Source organism: Rhinolophus sinicus, chromosome 1, assembly GCF_057876585.1.
Source record: "Rhinolophus sinicus isolate RSI-liver-muscle chromosome 1, RSI-T2T, whole genome shotgun sequence".
NCBI classification, from domain to species: Eukaryota; Metazoa; Chordata; class Mammalia; order Chiroptera; family Rhinolophidae; genus Rhinolophus; species Rhinolophus sinicus.
Window position 1 is genome coordinate 115101353 of NC_142501.1, and position 18858 is coordinate 115120210.

General features: G+C 38.8%; 1 protein-coding gene and 1 long non-coding RNA gene across 3 annotated transcripts in view; one reads left to right on the forward strand and one right to left on the reverse strand.

The window, feature by feature from the left end:
• Nucleotides 1-18858, forward strand: part of LOC148759233 (uncharacterized) — a 41552-nt gene that overhangs the window by 18619 nt on the left and 4075 nt on the right. The window contains exon 3 of one of the 2 annotated variants that reach the window (XR_016018042.1): nt 5805-7198. The exons of the other annotated variant lie outside the window; for it this stretch is intronic. This is a non-coding gene — a long non-coding RNA (uncharacterized LOC148759233). Of the gene's footprint in view, nt 1-5804; nt 7199-18858 lie in introns of those variants that run through there. 2 annotated transcript variants of the gene reach the window in all.
• LOC148759234 (ankyrin repeat domain-containing protein 26-like) overlaps nt 538-18858 on the reverse strand; it is a 35741-nt gene continuing 17420 nt past the window's right edge. The window contains exons 9-14 of the mRNA XM_088788905.1: nt 15448-15560; nt 14140-14194; nt 8618-8814; nt 7212-7437; nt 2297-2342; nt 538-1164 (exon numbers count right to left, since the gene is read on the reverse strand). Of these exons, the coding sequence (XP_088645031.1) occupies nt 1115-1164; nt 2297-2342; nt 7212-7437; nt 8618-8814; nt 14140-14194; nt 15448-15560 (687 nt within the window). The 3' untranslated portion in view covers nt 538-1114. The remainder of the gene's footprint in view (nt 1165-2296; nt 2343-7211; nt 7438-8617; nt 8815-14139; nt 14195-15447; nt 15561-18858) is intronic.

Genomic DNA, 18858 nt, shown 5'->3' on the forward strand with positions numbered 1-18858 from the left:
GAATAATGGGGACAGGTCAAAAAGATATGCTGTGAGCTTGAAATGGCTACCACTGGGCAAATCAGGAGCATTTAAGCACCAAAGTAATAAGCTTTCCTTCCTCCCTCATCTGTTTGCGTGTTTCGTTGGATGTATTGATCAATGCAGGAGGGATGACAGAATCATACTATAATCATTTGGCAACCATCAAGGCATTGATTCAGCAAGAGTCATCAATGGGTGCTCCATCTAGTGGGTGAGATTTTGAGGATTGACGATATATTTACAGAGTCTCAGGGTATCTGCACACAAGAGATAAGGGAATAACCAAGGGGAAATAGTAATTTTATGGTGGACAAACTCGGCGACGCTTCTTAACCACACGATCAAAGTCAACATTGCCAGTAACGGAATCCAGCACGTGCCTCCAGATTTGCTGCACTGGGAAGAACTCAGCATCACTTGTGTGACATTTCTGCCAAGTCGGCGTAACCAGAAGCTTCTTAATTTTAAGACTGTTTCCAAAAAACAAATCGATAAATCAATGACTAGAAAAGGTGAAAAACCTTAGACAAATTTTATTTCTGTAAGAGGACAGCTTTATGAATCTGTGTTTAAAATTATATATTAATATAATCAGATTTATGGCACTATAACAACTGTAATACATCCAAACATTGATCGTAACCATAACAGCAGATATCAAAATGATGTCTGTGAAAATTTTTAGGTTCATACACAGTGATAAATATTGGAAAATTGAAAAATAGCTATCAGTTTACACCACTGCAGTATTAATGACAACTTGGTTGTTTGGGTGTTGGATAAACAGCTAGTATTTGGGCAGCATGAGTATGTAAAACTTAACACTGCTTGTTTTCATCCACAAAATCTGCTCCAAAGCTAGTTAGACGCCAAGAAACACAGTTTGAATACTATATAGATTTTCATATACACATATGAAACGAAAATATTTTCCTTCAGTAAGAATTTTCACATGCCATATGTTTAATGGGAAAGAAGGAAAATGCTATGTAAACAGCCCAGTAAAGGTGAACTATTTATATTTCAGATCATATAGTTCTTACTCAAAAACGACATATATTCTTGTGATGCATTCAAAACTAGATCATCACTAGATATTAGAGCAAAGTAGACGGTGTTCAGATTGAAGTTCAGCATCAGCTAGAAAAAAAAAGAAAGAATCATACTCTTTATCTAAAATGTAAGTATACATGTTAAGAAGAATGAAAAAAACCTATGAAGACTCCACTACCCAATAGGAGATTACTATTACATATCACTTGCCCATGGCTGCACACTGAGTTAACTGCTCTTCCTGCTAAGTTTCAGAGCTTCTGATTGTCTCATTCTTCATTCATTTATTCAACAAGCATGTGCTAAGGTAGTACAACAAGCACTGAAGTTACAAGGTGAAGAGGACATGGTCCACCCCAGAACCATCACCTACTCTAAACTGGAAAAACAGGTGAACAGGCCATTTCCATTCAGAGTCACATATACCATACAAATATAAAGCAGGGCATTATCGGAACACATAGAAGGGACCTCCTGGCTTTGTGTCAATATTGTCTGCCTTTTGGTGGCGGTGATACGTATGTTCGTATCTGAAGGACAAGGAAAAAGCATGCCACATAGAAGGAAGAAGCAGATGCAAAGACTAGAGTGGGGAAGAACAGCATGGAATGAGAAGTAGTCTAGTTTAGCTATCAATAGATGCTAGAGCAAAGGGGCAGACTAGAGTTAGTAGCAAGAGAGAAGGCCGAATTATTTGGCAAGAAGTAAATTGATTTGGGTGGTTTTAACCATGCAAAAGTATGTGATGTTTCTCCTGAAGGTAAAAGGTAAACCAATGACAAAGTCAATGACTGGAGGTTTAAATGTCACCGATCAGGTGACAGCTATATGGACTGTAATTGCCTAAGTATTACTAGATGAGCCTGGTTACTGGGCCTTATATCACTAGCAAAAACAGGATAGGTTGATGAAGCCCAGTTTTCAATGTGCAAGTTAAAAGTTCCATATGGGTGGTAGAGGAAAGGAAGGGGACGGCCAGAAATAAAAAGAGATACATGGACTTTGAGGTTTTCGAAAGGCTACACGTGATGAATAAATGAGGAAGAAATGTATTCTTCATAATGCTTGTTTATGCTTTCAACTTTCCCACTTGCAATGCATGAGAAAATAGTTATTGTAGTATCTATTATCAAAACATGGAGAAGGATGCCATACTCTTTATTGTTTATTTCAGAAATTAATGGTATCTAACTGGAATCAGTACATTTTGGCCACCTACCTTCTTCTACATCTCTAGTTATGCTTTCCACCAACTTCTGCTGCTCCTGAAATAAATCAAATCTTAGTTACAGTATTTAAGTTAAACAAGAGGCTTTAATGTAGGAATGTGGCCTTTACATAACACCTTTAAAGAGTAGACCTTGCTTGGGCATTGTGTAAATACACACAAAAGTAATCACATAAATAAAATAAATTTGTACTCATTTTAATTTAATAGAGAACATATATAGGTGATGCTGTTTAGACTAATCCGACCAAAGTGCAGCTGAAATTGGTCTACTGAATACACACAATTTCAGAAGGATGAGGTGTGATCTGATTCCTACAAAGAATCAAACAAGTCATATTTTACAGTGAAAGCATTACTTTTCAATCCTTAGAAAAACAGCCCTTTATAAAACTTTAATCAGTTTTTTTTTAACTTTAATGGATTTTTTCCTTTATGGATTTTTTATCTTAATGGTTTCTTGCACTTTTAAAATTAATCTTACGGTGTGTTCTAGGCTATTTCTCAGCATAGAACCTTAAATACATAAAATGATGATTGTGGCCCTGTCACGTCACGTGAAAATTCTGCTGGCTGCAACAATCACAAAAACTATTTTCTTGTCTGTATTATGACTGAAACATTTATATTTGTATGGACACAAAGATTACAGGAAATCTGACTTAGAAAGTATGGCCTAGACCCAGTTTTCAAATTTAGTTTCTGATTCATGACTAAAGAATTAGTAACAACGAAAAGAATACATAATTATTTAATTGTAAATTCGTATTCTTTCTACAAATGAGGGAGGCCCAATTTTTGAAGTATTCGAGTGGTTGTAGTTAGTCTACTTAATTACGAAATGTATGGGAATATTTCAAACTCTATACTGCAAGTGTCCCAGTCTAAAGTTTTCTTATTTAATCCTTCCTTCTGAAAGGTATCCTCTCACTACATGACCAAAACGGGGCTTACAATAATGTCCAGAACGTAATAGACAGTGTGGTGACAACGATAATATGACACCCAATGCCTTTACAAATTCAGGGGTGAAGACAAATCTGTTGGCCATCATGGTTTCCAATATTTGCAGAGACTGTTTTCCATAACACCTTTTTGTCAATAGCTTCATAGAAAAGGCTTATAAAATGAATAATGTGACAACATTACTAGACGGCCTTGTAAAAACAACAACCCAATACCAGGTGAAGGGACAGGCCTGTCATGAAACAGTTTTAATTCCAATTAATCAACAATATATAAAATGCAAATCACATTTTTCTGTGACTTGAATTAGGGAACTGCAAATGTAACGTTATTCTCTTTTCCCCAAAGCCCTTTTCCTAGATATTTACTTCGATTATCTTTATGTTTATTTGTAGGTGAAGATTGTGTTCAGATAGTAGAAGTAGCTTGTAGTCCAATATTCAGAAGGAGAATGCTTCTGCAAGTTTATTTATACCTTTCCATTACTCAAAAATATAGACAGGTGAGAAAATTATACACAGGAAAAGAATGTATCCACGAACTTTAATTCAAAGGAGTTTCACTAGAAGGGTTTTCTCATAACTGGTACTTCTCAGACTCTGTCCCATAGAAATCTAAGGTTCCACTGGGGACCCCGCAGGAACACAAAATCTCAGAGTCTCCATGTCTCCGTTAGCTAGGCAGCTCTACTTGTCTATATTTTATATCATATAGTTTCATTCAAAATTTTTTTTAAAGACTCGTATTAGACTGAAAAATAAATATTTTTGAAGTCAGAAAGTCACTGATTTAGTCAAAGTCCGTAATTGTACATAACAGGCAATCAAGCTCAGAGAGATCAGAGGTCACCTGAGGTCACAAAACCAATGAGCTGCGGGCCAGGAATGGGCTTTAGGACTTCTTACTGAGGCTAGAGTAACATGCCAGCTACTTCCTCATATTCAGGAAATTGCCATCAATTTCTGACTCAGACAAAATGAATACCTAAAACTTTGTCATGTAGTTCAACAATACTGAGGCATGAGAAACAAAATAGTAACTTTCTAAATAATTGGAAGCTTTAAAGTCATGAAAAAAAATAAGGAAACTGAGACTGATATCAAAACTCCGATTAATAGCAGTCAATACACTCAATATATAAAGCACAAACATTTCTCAACACAGGACCGAGAACTTGAAGGAGAAAATCTTTAATGATAGAAAGCAAACTCGAACTGAGGAAATTCTTCCTTAAAGGAACCTTTCTTTTCCTGAAAATAAAACTTGGTTGACCGATACCAACCAACAAATGCGTTAACCATGTTGTGGTAATCTGTAGCAAGCAAAACTTATACCACAAAAGAGATTTCTCTTTATCTCCTAGCACACTTCTGTCCAACCTCACATCATCACAGCTGGACCATAAGTCTTTCCAGCATTCTGTCGTGATTGGGAGACGTATCTCTGTATCTTGACGGAGTAGCGCTTTTTCATCTCTCTTAATCAGGCTTGCACGATTGGGCAAAACAACGCCCCACAGGGGGATAGTGGCTAACTTGGAAAAACGGTATTGAGTTTAAAATAAACCATTTCTCGTTTATCTAGAAATACTGAAAAACTAAACACATCTTTCCTACCAAAAATTAATTAAAGAAAAAATGTCCACAAGCATATTCTCTTGCATAGCTTCTGCATTTACACTCTTTCATCTTCTGATTTTTCTGGAGACGACTAAAGAGACCATTTGAAGTACGTATCATGCTGAACAACTTACAAAACATTAGACATACACTTTCCTTTTGTACCCAGTATTCCAATGTCAGCACTTCGAAGCACTGAGATCCTATACGACCAAAAGGCTATCTCAAAATACTTGGCTCTGCTATGCTATGTTATGATGAAATTAAATGAAAAAACAAGGTTGAAACCTCATTTAGCACAGGCCTACGCTATTTTGCTTGTCATTAAGTGGGCCATAAAAATACCATCAAATTACAAACCAATCTGCATTGACAGAAATGGCTATCTTAGAAGGTGATGTCAACATTATGGCAAATGACACAACAACGTTGCATCTCCTCTAACATCTATAACTAGTTGGACATCTCTAGCCCAAAAGAGGTTCCTCTGTCCCACACACTAGGATGCCTAAAAGATCCCACAGCTGTAAAGGGAAGGAGGGTGTATGGGAAGTGAAAGGGAGGCAGGATGGGGGGAAGGACAGGAACAGGCCCACACCTGGTTCCAGGTGGACAGGCTGAGCCTGAATCCCCAGCAAAGGCAGTAGCAGTGGAGGGGTTGGGGCGCAGCCCCCACATCACAGCCCAGTGGAGGGTAAGAGGGGCAGCAGCAGCATCCCCCCACCTCCACAAGAATCCCAACCCTCCCCAGTTGCAGCAGTGCTGGCACCACCAGAGACCAGTAGCAGCAGCAGAAATACTTCTCCAGCCTCCAACCACAGCACAGTCCTACCAGGGCCACAGGGAACCAGGTGAGCTCAGTGGGCTCAAGACAGGCTCTCCTCAACCAGCGCTTTCCCCTGTTCCCTCCCAAGGTGCTGGTGCCCAGCGAACGTCGTGATCTGGATACAGCGGCAACACCCATCATGCTGGTCACCCAGGCCAGCACTCCCACACTCACAGCTAAGCCCCCACACTTGGACCCCCTAGGCACAAGTAGCACCAGTGAAAGAAAACAGAAACTGTGCTATTGCATCAGCTACTGAAAAACAAAACAGAGACGTCTAATTATCTACCTGCTGAATTGCTCACATCAAAATGTACATCAATAAGAAAGTGTTCACTACTTCCAATGAGCCTGCAGAGGAACAAGCCATCCAGCAGCATGAACCACCAGGGTAACAGGGTAACACTGAGACAACGACACTTCTCCAGAAACCAAGTCAAAGTCACGAAAGATTGTGATCTACGTGATAGAGATTTCAAGATAGCAGCCAGGAAGAATCTCAATGAGATACAAGAAAACTCACGAGGCAGTTCAATGAGTTCAGGAGCAAAATTAATGCACAGAAGGACTACTTTACCAAAGGTATGAGAACTATAAAAAAGGTCCAAACAGAAATCCTGGCTCGGTGAAGAACTAAAGAAATGAGATCAAAATGGACATTTTAATAACAGTATTGCACAAAGAAAACAAGTTGCTAGTAACGACCCCATTTCATTGCCATCTCAGTCATCAATTATTCAAGTGATGCCGAGATATACAGATATAAGTGAACTTCATTTTAAAAATTCAAATATTTGCTCAATTTACCTCTTTCGAAAATGTACTGTGGCTTAGCAAGACATTTTATTTTATTATTACTTTTTAAGCAAGACATTTTAAATCATCGAAATAAAAATGCTATAAGTAAAACAGAAATTAAGGATGTACTATCATGTAAAAAGATGACAACTTTTAACTTAGAAAGAGAAGTTAATCTTTCCAGGGTTACAAGTTTGCCGAATTCATAAAAAGGATTTACCTCGGTTTCATTGAAATAAGAAACATCCACATTTAGTTAGTAAATGTCAATCATTCACTTACGCTTAGGGATGGCGAAACTGGGCTGTAGGAAAACTAAAATTGTTATAAACCATCGCCAAATTAAAAACAATGCAGAAGTAAGCCAAAGCATCTCAAAGCATACCGTTCGTTGTTAGGTAGTAATATTTCATTTGTAAAATCTAATTGAAAAGCAGCTTTTCCAGAAATTTAAAATGTGTCAGTTAATTACATTTATTGAATACAGTTAATGACAGGTAGCTCTTAAAACATGGGAGATGCAGGGACTTACAAAAGATGGTCAAATTTCTGTCTCCATTCTACATTAGCACACACAATTATGCCCTTTACGTTGTGTGCATTAGTCAATGAAACAACTCAGAATCTCCGACCAAGTTAAGAACAAGAATTACATCACAAATCTGAAACCCAAAGGAAAGAAGGTAATATAACTAACCTTCATCAAGTTGGTGCACGTGCCATTATTAGAAGTCTGTGGGGCTGACGTAGCAATCACCCACTGCTCTCTTGGAGCGAGACTTCCTTGAGGTCGGAACCAATCATTTAGCCTTCCAACACAAGGGAGGTGCAGGTCTGGCCTCCTGGGAGCCGTGCTGAGTAAAGAGTTCTGTGGTGCATTCATGAGAAGCTGGGTTCTCATCTCTGCCAGCGTGTCCTTAATCCTGTGAAGATTGTAAGAGCAAAGACTTAGTATTTTATTTTTTCCTTAATGATTTGCAGTTCTTAATGTTTCCATAATAGTAAGTGGAATTGCCCATGAAACGAACACTGAAAATATGTCAGGGCAGACCTACCAAGTACAAGGATATGTTTCAAATTGTTTTAAACCGGTACATATGTTTCTGTGGGGAAGCCAGGCTAAGAAGTAATTCAAAGTAGGGAGGGGAGGAAAAGGCCTATCAGTGATGTTGACGGCTTAACAGATAATACTTTCTGCCTTCTGGAATGGCTGAACCCATAAGATTCTTGAGGATTGCTAAGAGACATACATAGTAAACAAGTTTAGAAATTTGCTGAAATCCCACAAAGCTATTTTCAAGCATTTGCTTTCACTGCCCTTGGGTAATCCCCTCATTACCCTGAAGAAATTAACCATTTGGCACTGAGGCGTCATTTAGAACAACAGCCTCTGGGGGAGAACAAGAGAGCCTGGTTGGTGATCATACTGAACTGAAACAGCTCCAGGGGCATGTAGCTTATGACACTGTTACCAAGGCACTGGAGGTGGGATCTGCCCTTTCTGTCTTCCACACACCCCCTCAGGCTGACCGCCTTATTTTTATAGCCACTTAGTCAGTTACACTACCCTTCACCCCTATGTTAACCTTCTCCTATATTTCACATGTATGCCTCTGTGTACATCCAAAAGACTAGAAAAAACAGCTTGTCCGAAAGCGACCTCTAGAGACAAAAACACAGAGCACAATCGAGAAAGTACATTTACCAAGTGCCAGAATATGCAGAGTACTTAACCCTTTGGGTTTAAGTTGTTATAGTAAATAGTTACCTCATATTTAGGGAAATTTTGACAAGAAATTTTATAATAAATAGCGCTGTCTAAATCACAAAGCTTCAAAAACACTTTGCTTAGAGACTGGTAGATCAGATTAAGGCTATGAAAAGCGTGAGAAGGAAAAATACAGTCATGTAAAACCAAAAATGGGAGAGATGCATCCTGAACTAACATTTTAAAAGTAATTTATTCACTAACATCATTTTCCAAAATTATACTATTTAGTAAGCTTTCACTTCCTATTAATCTCGGGAATCTGCCTGGATAAAAATTAGACTTTAGAGGCAAATTAATGAGCTCGATTGATTTTTCTCTTTGTTTGGACTTACTTGTTTAGTTTCTTTTCCAAAGATGCTGTAACTTTTAATTCCTCTAGGTAGAGGCGCTTACATTCTTCCAATTCTATTTTAAAATGTTTCGCTTTGGAGAGTTCAGATTCCAGACGTTGAATTCTGACCTGCAGACGTTGAATTCTGTCACCACGGTCATTTAACGGGTCTACGTTTTCTTGACATGCTGCTTGTTCCTAAAGCCAACGGAAAGGATACATTTTAAAAATAATTATAACCTGAATAATTATAGTCTATTTGTATTCTTTAGTTTTAAGTCAATGATTTGGAGGGCAATTTAAATGTGAAAAAAGCTGAAGTTTAAAATACTTATCATCAATATGGAATGAAATACATCTGAATTATGAAAATATTTCGAATCATCTCATCTGACTGTTCCAATAAGAGAATCAATTTGAAATTTTAAAAATTGAACAATATGACTTAATAATCTAAGAGTATGGTGCAATTTTTAAATCACCCTTTTTCTTTATTTCCTAATAGTCTCGTTTTATATCAACTGGCCTTAAAAATAAAATCATTTTCCACAAAGAATGATTCTCAAAGATCAACTGAGTGATAATAGTGATGGGAACTGAAATATCAAGAAGGAGAGGCAAATCCCACCTTAGTTCCAGAAATCTGAAAATAAAAAAGTACCCGCTGTGAACGGAATAGGGGAATGACGTACAATACGTATATCCAAACGTCATCTGCAGTGAAATGAATTAAGGCATGGTAATCAGTGAATTAACCTGTAAAAACAGATTTAAAAAATGTTTTCTACTACATCCTGTCTTGCTCAGTCTTCAATATCCCAGAATTTTTAGTGTTCTGCTTCACGCTTTTCTACCTCATTCGTGACTATATGAATTTTGAGGCTCAATAATTTTTATCTCCTCTTCTTTTTATTCTCTAGTTTTTCACATGACTTTTGTACTCCTTTATAGATAATAACTCCTGTTAAGATTGATTTTCTTCAACAAGATGTAGACATCCTTTTTAAAAAACTGTTTAAAACAAATTGTGTTTGTTTCCAATCTAGTTGTGGGATGCACAGCTCTGCTCCAAGTCAAATCGTTCTCTTCAATCTACTAGTTATGGCGGGTCCAGCTCACTGACCCATGCGGGAAACGAACCGGCAACCTTGGTGTTATGAGCGCTGCACTCTAACCACTGAGCCAACCGGCCACCCACCCACCGGGGGCTCAGCTCCAAGCTCCAGCCATTGTTTTCAATCTAGCTGTGGAGGGTGTACCTAACTGGTGCATGTGGCAATCGAACCAGCGACCTTGGTGTTATGAGCACGATGCTCTAACCATTGAGCCAACTGGCCACCCCACAGATGGAGACATTCTGAAGATGCAGTTTCCAGTTTTGCTGTGAGATCGTCATTCTGAATGAGTAACATAGTATAATTTGGTTACGAAGGAAGTTGACTGAGAATAGTCTAACCCCAAACCAGTATCAACTTTTGAAATCAATTCAGTTGCAATAAAATGTCATCGATACTGTAGCAGAGTCTTAGAATGTGGAACCTTGAATTACTCAGAATGAAGAACGAACATAAAAGCACCAGGAGTCTCAAAAATGCATCCTTTACTGTCATCGACTTTGCCACACGACATCTGCACTTGATTTTCTACTATTTCTTGAATGCTTGTTTCATGTCTTTCTTCTATAAAATGACTATAAGTCACCTCCCAGTTGATAGTCTCTCACCTGTTCCCCATTTTAACTCTCCATAATTTCTTAAGAAGTTGTAGGGAGTTACAAGTAACTCATCCGAGTTACTTCGGCCTCTGTCAGCTACAAATGTTTCATGGCAATTTGAATTGCTTTCCAAGAAGAAATGATTCCCAAGGTTAAGGAGAAATCACATCTCACACTGTGAATGTTTAGTGAGATGAGCGCTACATTTTTTTCACCAACAACAAAAGTCTTAATTCAATAACGCTGTCTCGTAATCCTCTCTTACTTTCCAAGATATACGAGAACATCCTAAACAGCAATAGTAACAACAACAAATCTCCTGGAATTTCAGTGGAACTGAGCAGGGTAGAACTACTTTCCTGTAGATACAATGCTTATTTGGTAAGACGAGGTGAGTGGATATAGTGTTTTTAAAACATGCCTACAAATTCTTGACATTTCTCCATGAAATTCCCTCTCTTTTAATATGTGCTGGCCTTAGTGAGTCACTGGATTCTAGTGCATGGAATAGGGCAGAACTGCTGTGAGAATGCTATGTCTGAGGCAGGAAATGTGATACAGCTTCCACGTGACTTTGTCTCTCGAGAAGCTCGGCCTGAGAACCCAGCCACCAGCTGTGCAGAATGAAGAAGCCCAGGCCACACAGTCAGGCCTCCAATAGATGTTTGCGCTGCGACGGGCCCAGCGGATGTCCCGGGCAAAAGGCCGCTTCAACTGCTACATGTGTGTGTTACAGCCTTTAGATGATTCTCATTCGCAGCTTCATGGCCACCCAGCTGATGCCAAGTGGAAAAGAAATGAGCTGGTCTCACAGACCTTCATCCAACTGCATTCCTTTGGAACAAAACAGATGCTGTTTTGAGCCACTAGCTTTTGAGTTGGTTTCTTGAGCAGCAATAAATAACTGGCATTGTTACTGATATTCAAAATGGTGTGAGGCCACAAGGAATGCCATCTAAAGCCTGTAGGAGTGCCTTTGCACCAGGAGGGACGTGGAACCCGAAAGGATGTGGAGAAGAGTGAGAATGACAACCACAGGGCCTCCAAGAGACGCTTCTTGGGGGCTTGCTGGCCCCTGAAGAGGCTGACAGCAAGAGCTTCTCAGCCAGTGAAGAAAATGAGTCTGAAATCTGGATGAAAGGGGACTCTTGCTATGAAGTAACAAAGTAAAATCCATGAGATACATGAGCTAACGAAAGACTATGAACTGTAAAGGAACCAGGACATATTGTGTTCAAATATCTGTTTCCCATTTACAGCCTCTCCCACAGGTCCCGTTTCTGTTTCCCATTTACAGCCTCTCCTAAGGTCCCCACAGGGCAAATCATGCTAAAAGAAAGAAATGGCTTCTGGGTGAAGATCAAATTCCCTGTGCTCCCAGGAGGACATGATATAAGGATGAAGAGAAGAGTGTAAAACTCTTCCTCGAGACCTCAAAAGGGTTAAGGTGGGGCCTTAAATTCCTGGAAGGATCTACAGAGTATAAGAATTTTAAAGGCATGGTCCTGCAACAGCTACAGGAAGCCCAAGAGCTTCTCTCAAAACGATTTATGACGGTGGCTTTTCTAGTGGCACGAACCCCAATAACTCACACGCAACGCCAAGCTTTTAGGATGATCAAGTAGCAAACAACCAGCTTGTTACCTTGGACTAATAAAAACCAAGAGAGTGAAAACTAAGAGGAGGCCTGTGGGTCTTAGGCATTCGCGTGGAGGAATGATGCTGAGGAAAGGGCTGCAAGCACAGGTCATTTCTTATGAAAAGCACAGAACAAAGAGCTCACAGGCCACAGCAAAGGGCCATGGAGAAGCACTGGCAAGGTTACCACTGAGTCCTAATCCAAGAACGGACAGCACACATCAGGCTGTATTTCAGAATTGCTATGGACTAAGGTGCCTTCCACTTTCCATTTCTGCAGGGGAAACTTCAGCAGTCGAGCAGAATGTTGGGTGTGTGGGTGGTAGATAACTTGTCCCTTCCATTCTCATGTTTTCATATTGAAAGGAATTGTCCTCAAGGGGCTTTATCCTAGAAACCAAAAACCAGGCCCTTCATCCCCATTTGCACCAGACTCACATGGTAAAATCTTAGACTCGAACCTGAGCCTGATGCCATAAACTTGAGACTTGTGGGGAGTATTGTGTAGGGATGAGTGTATTTTCCATGTGGGAGGAATATAAAGAATTGTGGACAGTGGATAGATCAAGCTGGTTTTTAAATGTGTCCGTAAATTTTGAAATATTCATTGCATAAAAACAGTCTAATATGGGTCAACATTAGTGCCTTGCTCCTAATGAACAGAATATGTTGAAAGAGATTCCGTGTGAATTCCAAGACTCCTTCACAAAGGGCAACACTGCTCCTGTTGGTTATGTCTCTGAGGATCTGAACCTTGGAACCCAGCCCCGTGTTGTGGGGGGCTCGGGCCACAGTGCGAGCCGGCTGTTCAGGTGTGGGTGTCCCTGCTGTCTGCCCCAGCTAGAGTGCCGACCAACAGTAGGCACCAACAACCGGACACATTGCTGAACAGACTTTCAAATGATTCCAGCCACCAGCCACGGAGCTGCCCCAGTTGAAGCTGAGGGGAACAGAGACAGACGGCCCTGGCCACACTCTTCTTAAGTATGGATTTGTGAGCCAAATAACTGTGGTTTATTTCAGCCACTCCATTGGGGAGTTAAGGAAAAAATAGACACAACTTCTGGATTATAAAAAGATATAATAAGCAACATAACTTATGCAGTATAAATTACAGACATATCTTCTTTTATTGCACTTTGCTGTAATGCGTTTTGCAACTATTATTATTATTATTATTATTATGTTTTACAAATTGAAAGCTTGTAATAATCATGCATAAAAAAATGCTATGCTTTAAAGGACACATTGAAAAACTAAAAAGCAAGCTAATGAAAGGGAGAAATATTTGAAAATCCTGTATGTGATAACTAATTTGTATCTAGGTTATACAAAGATTCTTACAATTCAGCAAGAAAAAGACTATCCAATTTTAATGGGCAATGGAATTGAATAATCAATTCTTCAAGGAAGATATATGAATGGATAATACGCCTGTGAGAAGATTGCTCAGGATCGTTAGTCATCAGAAAAAAATAAATCAAAACCACAATATGGAGCAGAGAGTACACTAGTGGTTCCCTAGGGCTAGGAAGAGTGGGAAGGGCAGACTGGCACACAGTGAAAGCTAACAGGTACAAGGATACTTTCCAGGGTCATGAAAATGTTCTAAAACTGCTTGTGATGACCACTGCATAAAGCTTTGAACACACTAAAAGCACTGCACTGGACAGTTTAAATGAGTGAACTGCATGCTATGTTCAGTATATCTCAATCAAGCTGTTACGAATGAACGGAAGGAAGGAAGGAAGGAAGGAAGGAAGGAAGGAAGGAAGGAAGGAAGGAAGGAAGGAAGGAGGGAAGGAAGGAAAAAAGAAACAAAGAAAGAAAGAAAGAAGAAAGAAGCTGATTTGGAGCCAGTGCTTTGGGGGTCATGCAACAGAGTCCTTCTTGGCTTTAGATAACTAGCCAGGGTTGAGACATAGGAGAGGTAACAGAATGCCCTTTTAAAGAAAAATTATATAGAAAAATAGCGGTCTTTTTCACTGCTTCTGTCTATGAAATTAAGGAAAAATCTATATCATACTGCTAAAAGCATTGAGTGGTTTATATTTCCCCAAATTAAGTGATTTTTGGGTTCCAAACGGATTATAAATTACCTTCTGTTTTAACCTATTTTTCTGAATATCCATTTCAGATTGATTGGGTTCTAAATCTCCAAGGACACTAACCTCTCCATTTTGATTGTCATGTAGCATCCTTGTATTCTGAAAGAGTGTCTTCAGTCTGCAGAATTGTAGAAAATGAGTAAGTCAAATTCTTTAAGACAAATATTTAATAATTATTTAAAGAGAGATTATGTCTATCATACAAAATAAACAAACCTATAAATTATGAACCTCTCCTATTTATTCCAGTATAATAGTTTGAGAGCATACTTATTAAATTATAATCTTAAATGAGTAACATAAAACAATTGTGATACATATGATACAGACATCATATTGTAACGATGAAAGGTTCTTATAATTAAAGTATTATTAACATCCGCTTAAGATTGTTAGTATCAAACGTTACCCTATTATTAAATATCAGCTATAAAGCAGAGATCAGTATCAAAGGTGAAGAAGGAAAGTATAATATATGTGGGTGTTTCGAAAAGACAGAAAAATACCATTCGGAGCCTACTGACCACAGTCTACAGGAAGAAAAGAAATCATTCAAAATAGAAAGAGAAACCGGAAGGAAAAATCTGGTCAGAGTGGAAAGGAAAGGGCAGGGCTTTAGAAGAAAGGACACTGGAGAGATGAGGTGTAACAGTCTCTTCAAGTCTGTTTTAAGAAGAGATCTTTGCCAGCACAATTTAATAAAATGAGAAGAATCCAAAACAATGCAGAGAAAGACAGTGACAGGAGGGAAAAAAAACACTGAGGAGAATCAGAGAAAAACTTCATTCAGTTTGCAGCAAGGGCACGCCACGTGCGGGCTTCCCAGATGTTGGGAAACTTCCATTATTATCTGAGTGAGACGATTACTCATCTCATTCTTCTTTAGGTTATACATCTGGTTTGGTATGTATGACATGTTTTATAACTGAAAAAAGTAGAAAGAACACAGAAGCCAAATCAATAACACTTCTGATGATGTTAAACAAAACCACAGATAGGTTTTTAGACATTAAACTGTTAGAATGCCGAAGAGAAGAACACTACTAAAGGAAGGAAAGATTACCAAAGAGAGCAAAGACATCTTGCAGAAATAAAGATTCAAGGGAGACCAGGAAGAGCGCAGTTGACAGTATATGCAAAAGACACTGTCATTATAGTTACAGGAATCATTAAAGAGTAGGTATAACATTTTGGCATTCACACAAGTTTGATTGTGCTGTGAGTTTCTGAAGTAAATTTTTAAGTAGGATAATGTGTTTAACTATGAAAATTACAGATATGAAATACATTTGTACTTAGGTTTTCATCAAGGAAGAGTTACAGTTAAATAGTAATTAATGGTTGACATGATCTGAAATATCAAAACCTTACCTGGTAACCTCTTTCTCTAATCCATCATTTGTCTTCTTTTGTTGATTCAAATCATATTGCAGAGATTCTGTTAACTTCTTATAGTACTCTAATTGTTTCTTTCCATCCTGAGACTTTGAAAAACATTTTTAAAGAAAGTTAGTTTTGAAAATCTAGAGATTCACTTTTCTTTCTCTAAAAGATTATTCCTCATGAGTTCATTAGTAATATGTGTAGACAGGTGTATAAAATGTAGTTTATAAACCTGATGCCAGTAAGGACAGATTTCAAAAACAATGACTTTTCTTAAAACAGCTCAAATTGATTTTACAGTGTCATCATTGGTTTCCTGGAATTTAAATTGCCAAACTTTCTTAAAAACAGAGGTTTTCACATGTAAAAATACTAAGTGTTAAACCTGATTTAAATAGTGGCTTATTTACATTTCGGTTTGTAGAAATGCCTCCAGAGACATTTTCATCTACAGCTCAAGATTTTCCAGGGTTTATGGAATCACATTTTTCTACGATAATCACTGAAACTTCCCTGCAGTCCACCTTACATTATTGTGATCATCTGACGTGAGCATCAGATGAAGACTCTCATTCTCTGTAAGCGTTCTTCCATAGGTTTCAATTTCTCCGTTTCTAGTAAATATTTTTCTCTTTAACTAAAGTTCATCTCCTCTATGTTATATGAAAACAAAACTGTTTCTTGATTCCTGTGACTTTTTCTGTCATCCTGTTTTTCTCCTTGGACTCTAACCCTCTTTAATGTGTGGCCTCATCCCCAGGTCCATATTTTCGCCACTTATTCTCTTCTTTTACAGAAGAATCTGACTTTCTGCCCTTATAACTGCGCTAAAACAGTTTTCAGGGTCATCTCTTTCTTTAGTCCTTATCCTGCTTTACTTCTTCGCAGCAACTGATGAGGATGCCCACACCCTTTCTGTGGTCTTCTCAGCCCAACTCTTTTCTAAACAGCAGCCCTGATAGTCAGTCCTTGACCCTTTTCTATTCCTCTTTTTAAATGCTCTCAGCTTCCTACATCCCAGTGCTTCAAACCACATTCCCTCATCTACAGTGGCAGCCCTCACCCCCTTACTGAGGTCTTCTGTACGTTCCTTTTTCCCCTCGAGTCCCTCATAGACAGCGCCCTCAACCACACACTCATAAACCATGACTTGCTATGGATCGGCTCATCTTGTACATTTTACGGGGATTCTTACCACTGTTACTGTGAGCGTAGCGTTATTTTCAGATCTTGGCAGCTCCTCACCCTTAGGATGCTGACCAGCATACTTTGTCCTGCTTTTCTCTCAGAATGCATAAGTTTTTCATAAGCTTCACATTGTCCGCTATTCACCTTTCCATGTTTGTTTGCTCTTTTGAATAACTTCCTATTCCTTGGGACCTGACCTGACCTGACCTGACCTATGGAAGTGTTCTGAAATTCCTTTCACAACTACACCCCTTATCTTGTTGGAAGGCTTGTCAGCTGGAACTACCCTTTCTTCCCAGTCCAGATGCTTCCTCTCAACATTGTGTGAATCAAATATCTTAACCCCGGTAATATCTCACCTGGGGGGAATCCTGAGATGAGAGTCTTCTAGAGAAAGAGGGCTATTGATTGAATTCGTTGAAACCTGTCGTAATTAAACTTTTGATTTACACGGTAGAGCTTATGGTGGCTGATAATTCTGTGGCGATGCTAATTACTTCCCCTAGGAATCTATAGTCGCTCATTATTTTGGTATTGTAAGGGACTGTTAGCATGAGAACTGCTACTTTAGCATAAGAACTGCTACCTTAAAGTTAAGATAGGGTTAACAGCCCTGAGCTTAAAATAACCTAATGGCCTAATTGTTATGTGAGACCAGATGCCTAACAGCTTATCTCCTGTTCTCTGAAGAAGCAATGGAGGCTTTTGTAGTTTATCTATAAACTAACTCTTTGAAGCACAGCTCAACGTGCACTCTCTAAGCATAGCTCAACCTGCACTCCCTAAGACTGAAAAAAATGACTTAATGCCTTAGCTATGTGAGAATTGTAGGTTAACCTGTACTCCCTAAAACTACGGAAAATTACTGAGTGCCTTAGAAACGATATAAAAACCCTTAGCTTTAAGGGCTGGGGGTCCTTGTTAAAACCCGCTGCGTCGGGCAGAGACGGGGACCCCAGCTAGCTGGAAATAAACCTCGCTGTGTAACTTGCATTATCGTGTCCTCTGTCTGTCTGAGGGGGGGCGATTCCAGGACTTAACAGTATAAGCTTAATCAGTTTTAGGTATGCTTACAATAAATTTTTCGATTTTTTGACATTCAGTATTATTTTACATTAATTTCATGTGTACTGCACAGTGGTTAGAATTTATATAATTTAAGAAAGTGATCCCCCTGACTCGTGCAGCACCCACCTGGCACTGTACGGAGTTATTGTGACAGTATTAACTATATTCCCTATGCTTTACATTACATCCCCATGACTATTTAGGAACTACCAATTTGTACTTCTTACTGCCTTCACCTTTAGCACCCTGCTCCTAACTCCTCTCCCATCTATCACCCTAAATTATCGCGTACTCATCTGATGCCATGCGTTGCTATTACAATATTATTAATATATTCCTTATACTATACCCTGGATCTCCATGACTAGTTTGTAACAACCAATTTGTACTTTTTAATCTCTCCCCTTTTAACCCACTTCACGAACCCCCTTCCAGCTGGCAACCAACAAACTATTCTTTGTATGTATGAGTTTTTTTTCTGTTTGTTCTGTTCTTAAATTCCACTGATAAGCAAAATCACATTGCATCTGTATTTCTCAATTTGACACACTCCACTCAGCACAACACCCTCCAGGTCCATCCATACCGCCACAGATGACCAGAACCCATTTCCTTCCATGGCCAAGCAATATTCCATTGCATGTATGTATCATCTCTTCTTCATCCATTCATCCATTGATAGGCCGCATGCACATCTTGGCCATTGTAAGGAATCCTGCAGTGAACATACTGATGTACACATCGCCTCGAATTAGCATTTTTCGGTTTCTTTGGATAAATACTCTGAAGTGGGATATCTGGGTCATTCTTTGACTCTTGTGATAGCCTTTGTTTAAAAGTCTATATTGTGTGATATAAGCATTAGACCCACAGCTTTTTAAATTTCATGTTGTTTTCGTGAAATATCTTTTTCCATCCCTTTATTTTCAGTCTCTGTGTCTTTTGATCTGAAGCCAGTCTATTGTAGGGAACATATGTAAGGATCTTATTTTCTTATCTTTCAGCCACCTTGCGTTTTGACTGGAGCATTTAATCCATTTACACGTAAAATAATTGTGCGTAGATACATAGTTACTGCTATTTTATGATTGATATTTTTGTTTTTCCTTTTTTGTTCCTTTTAAAGAAGTCCCTCTAATGTTC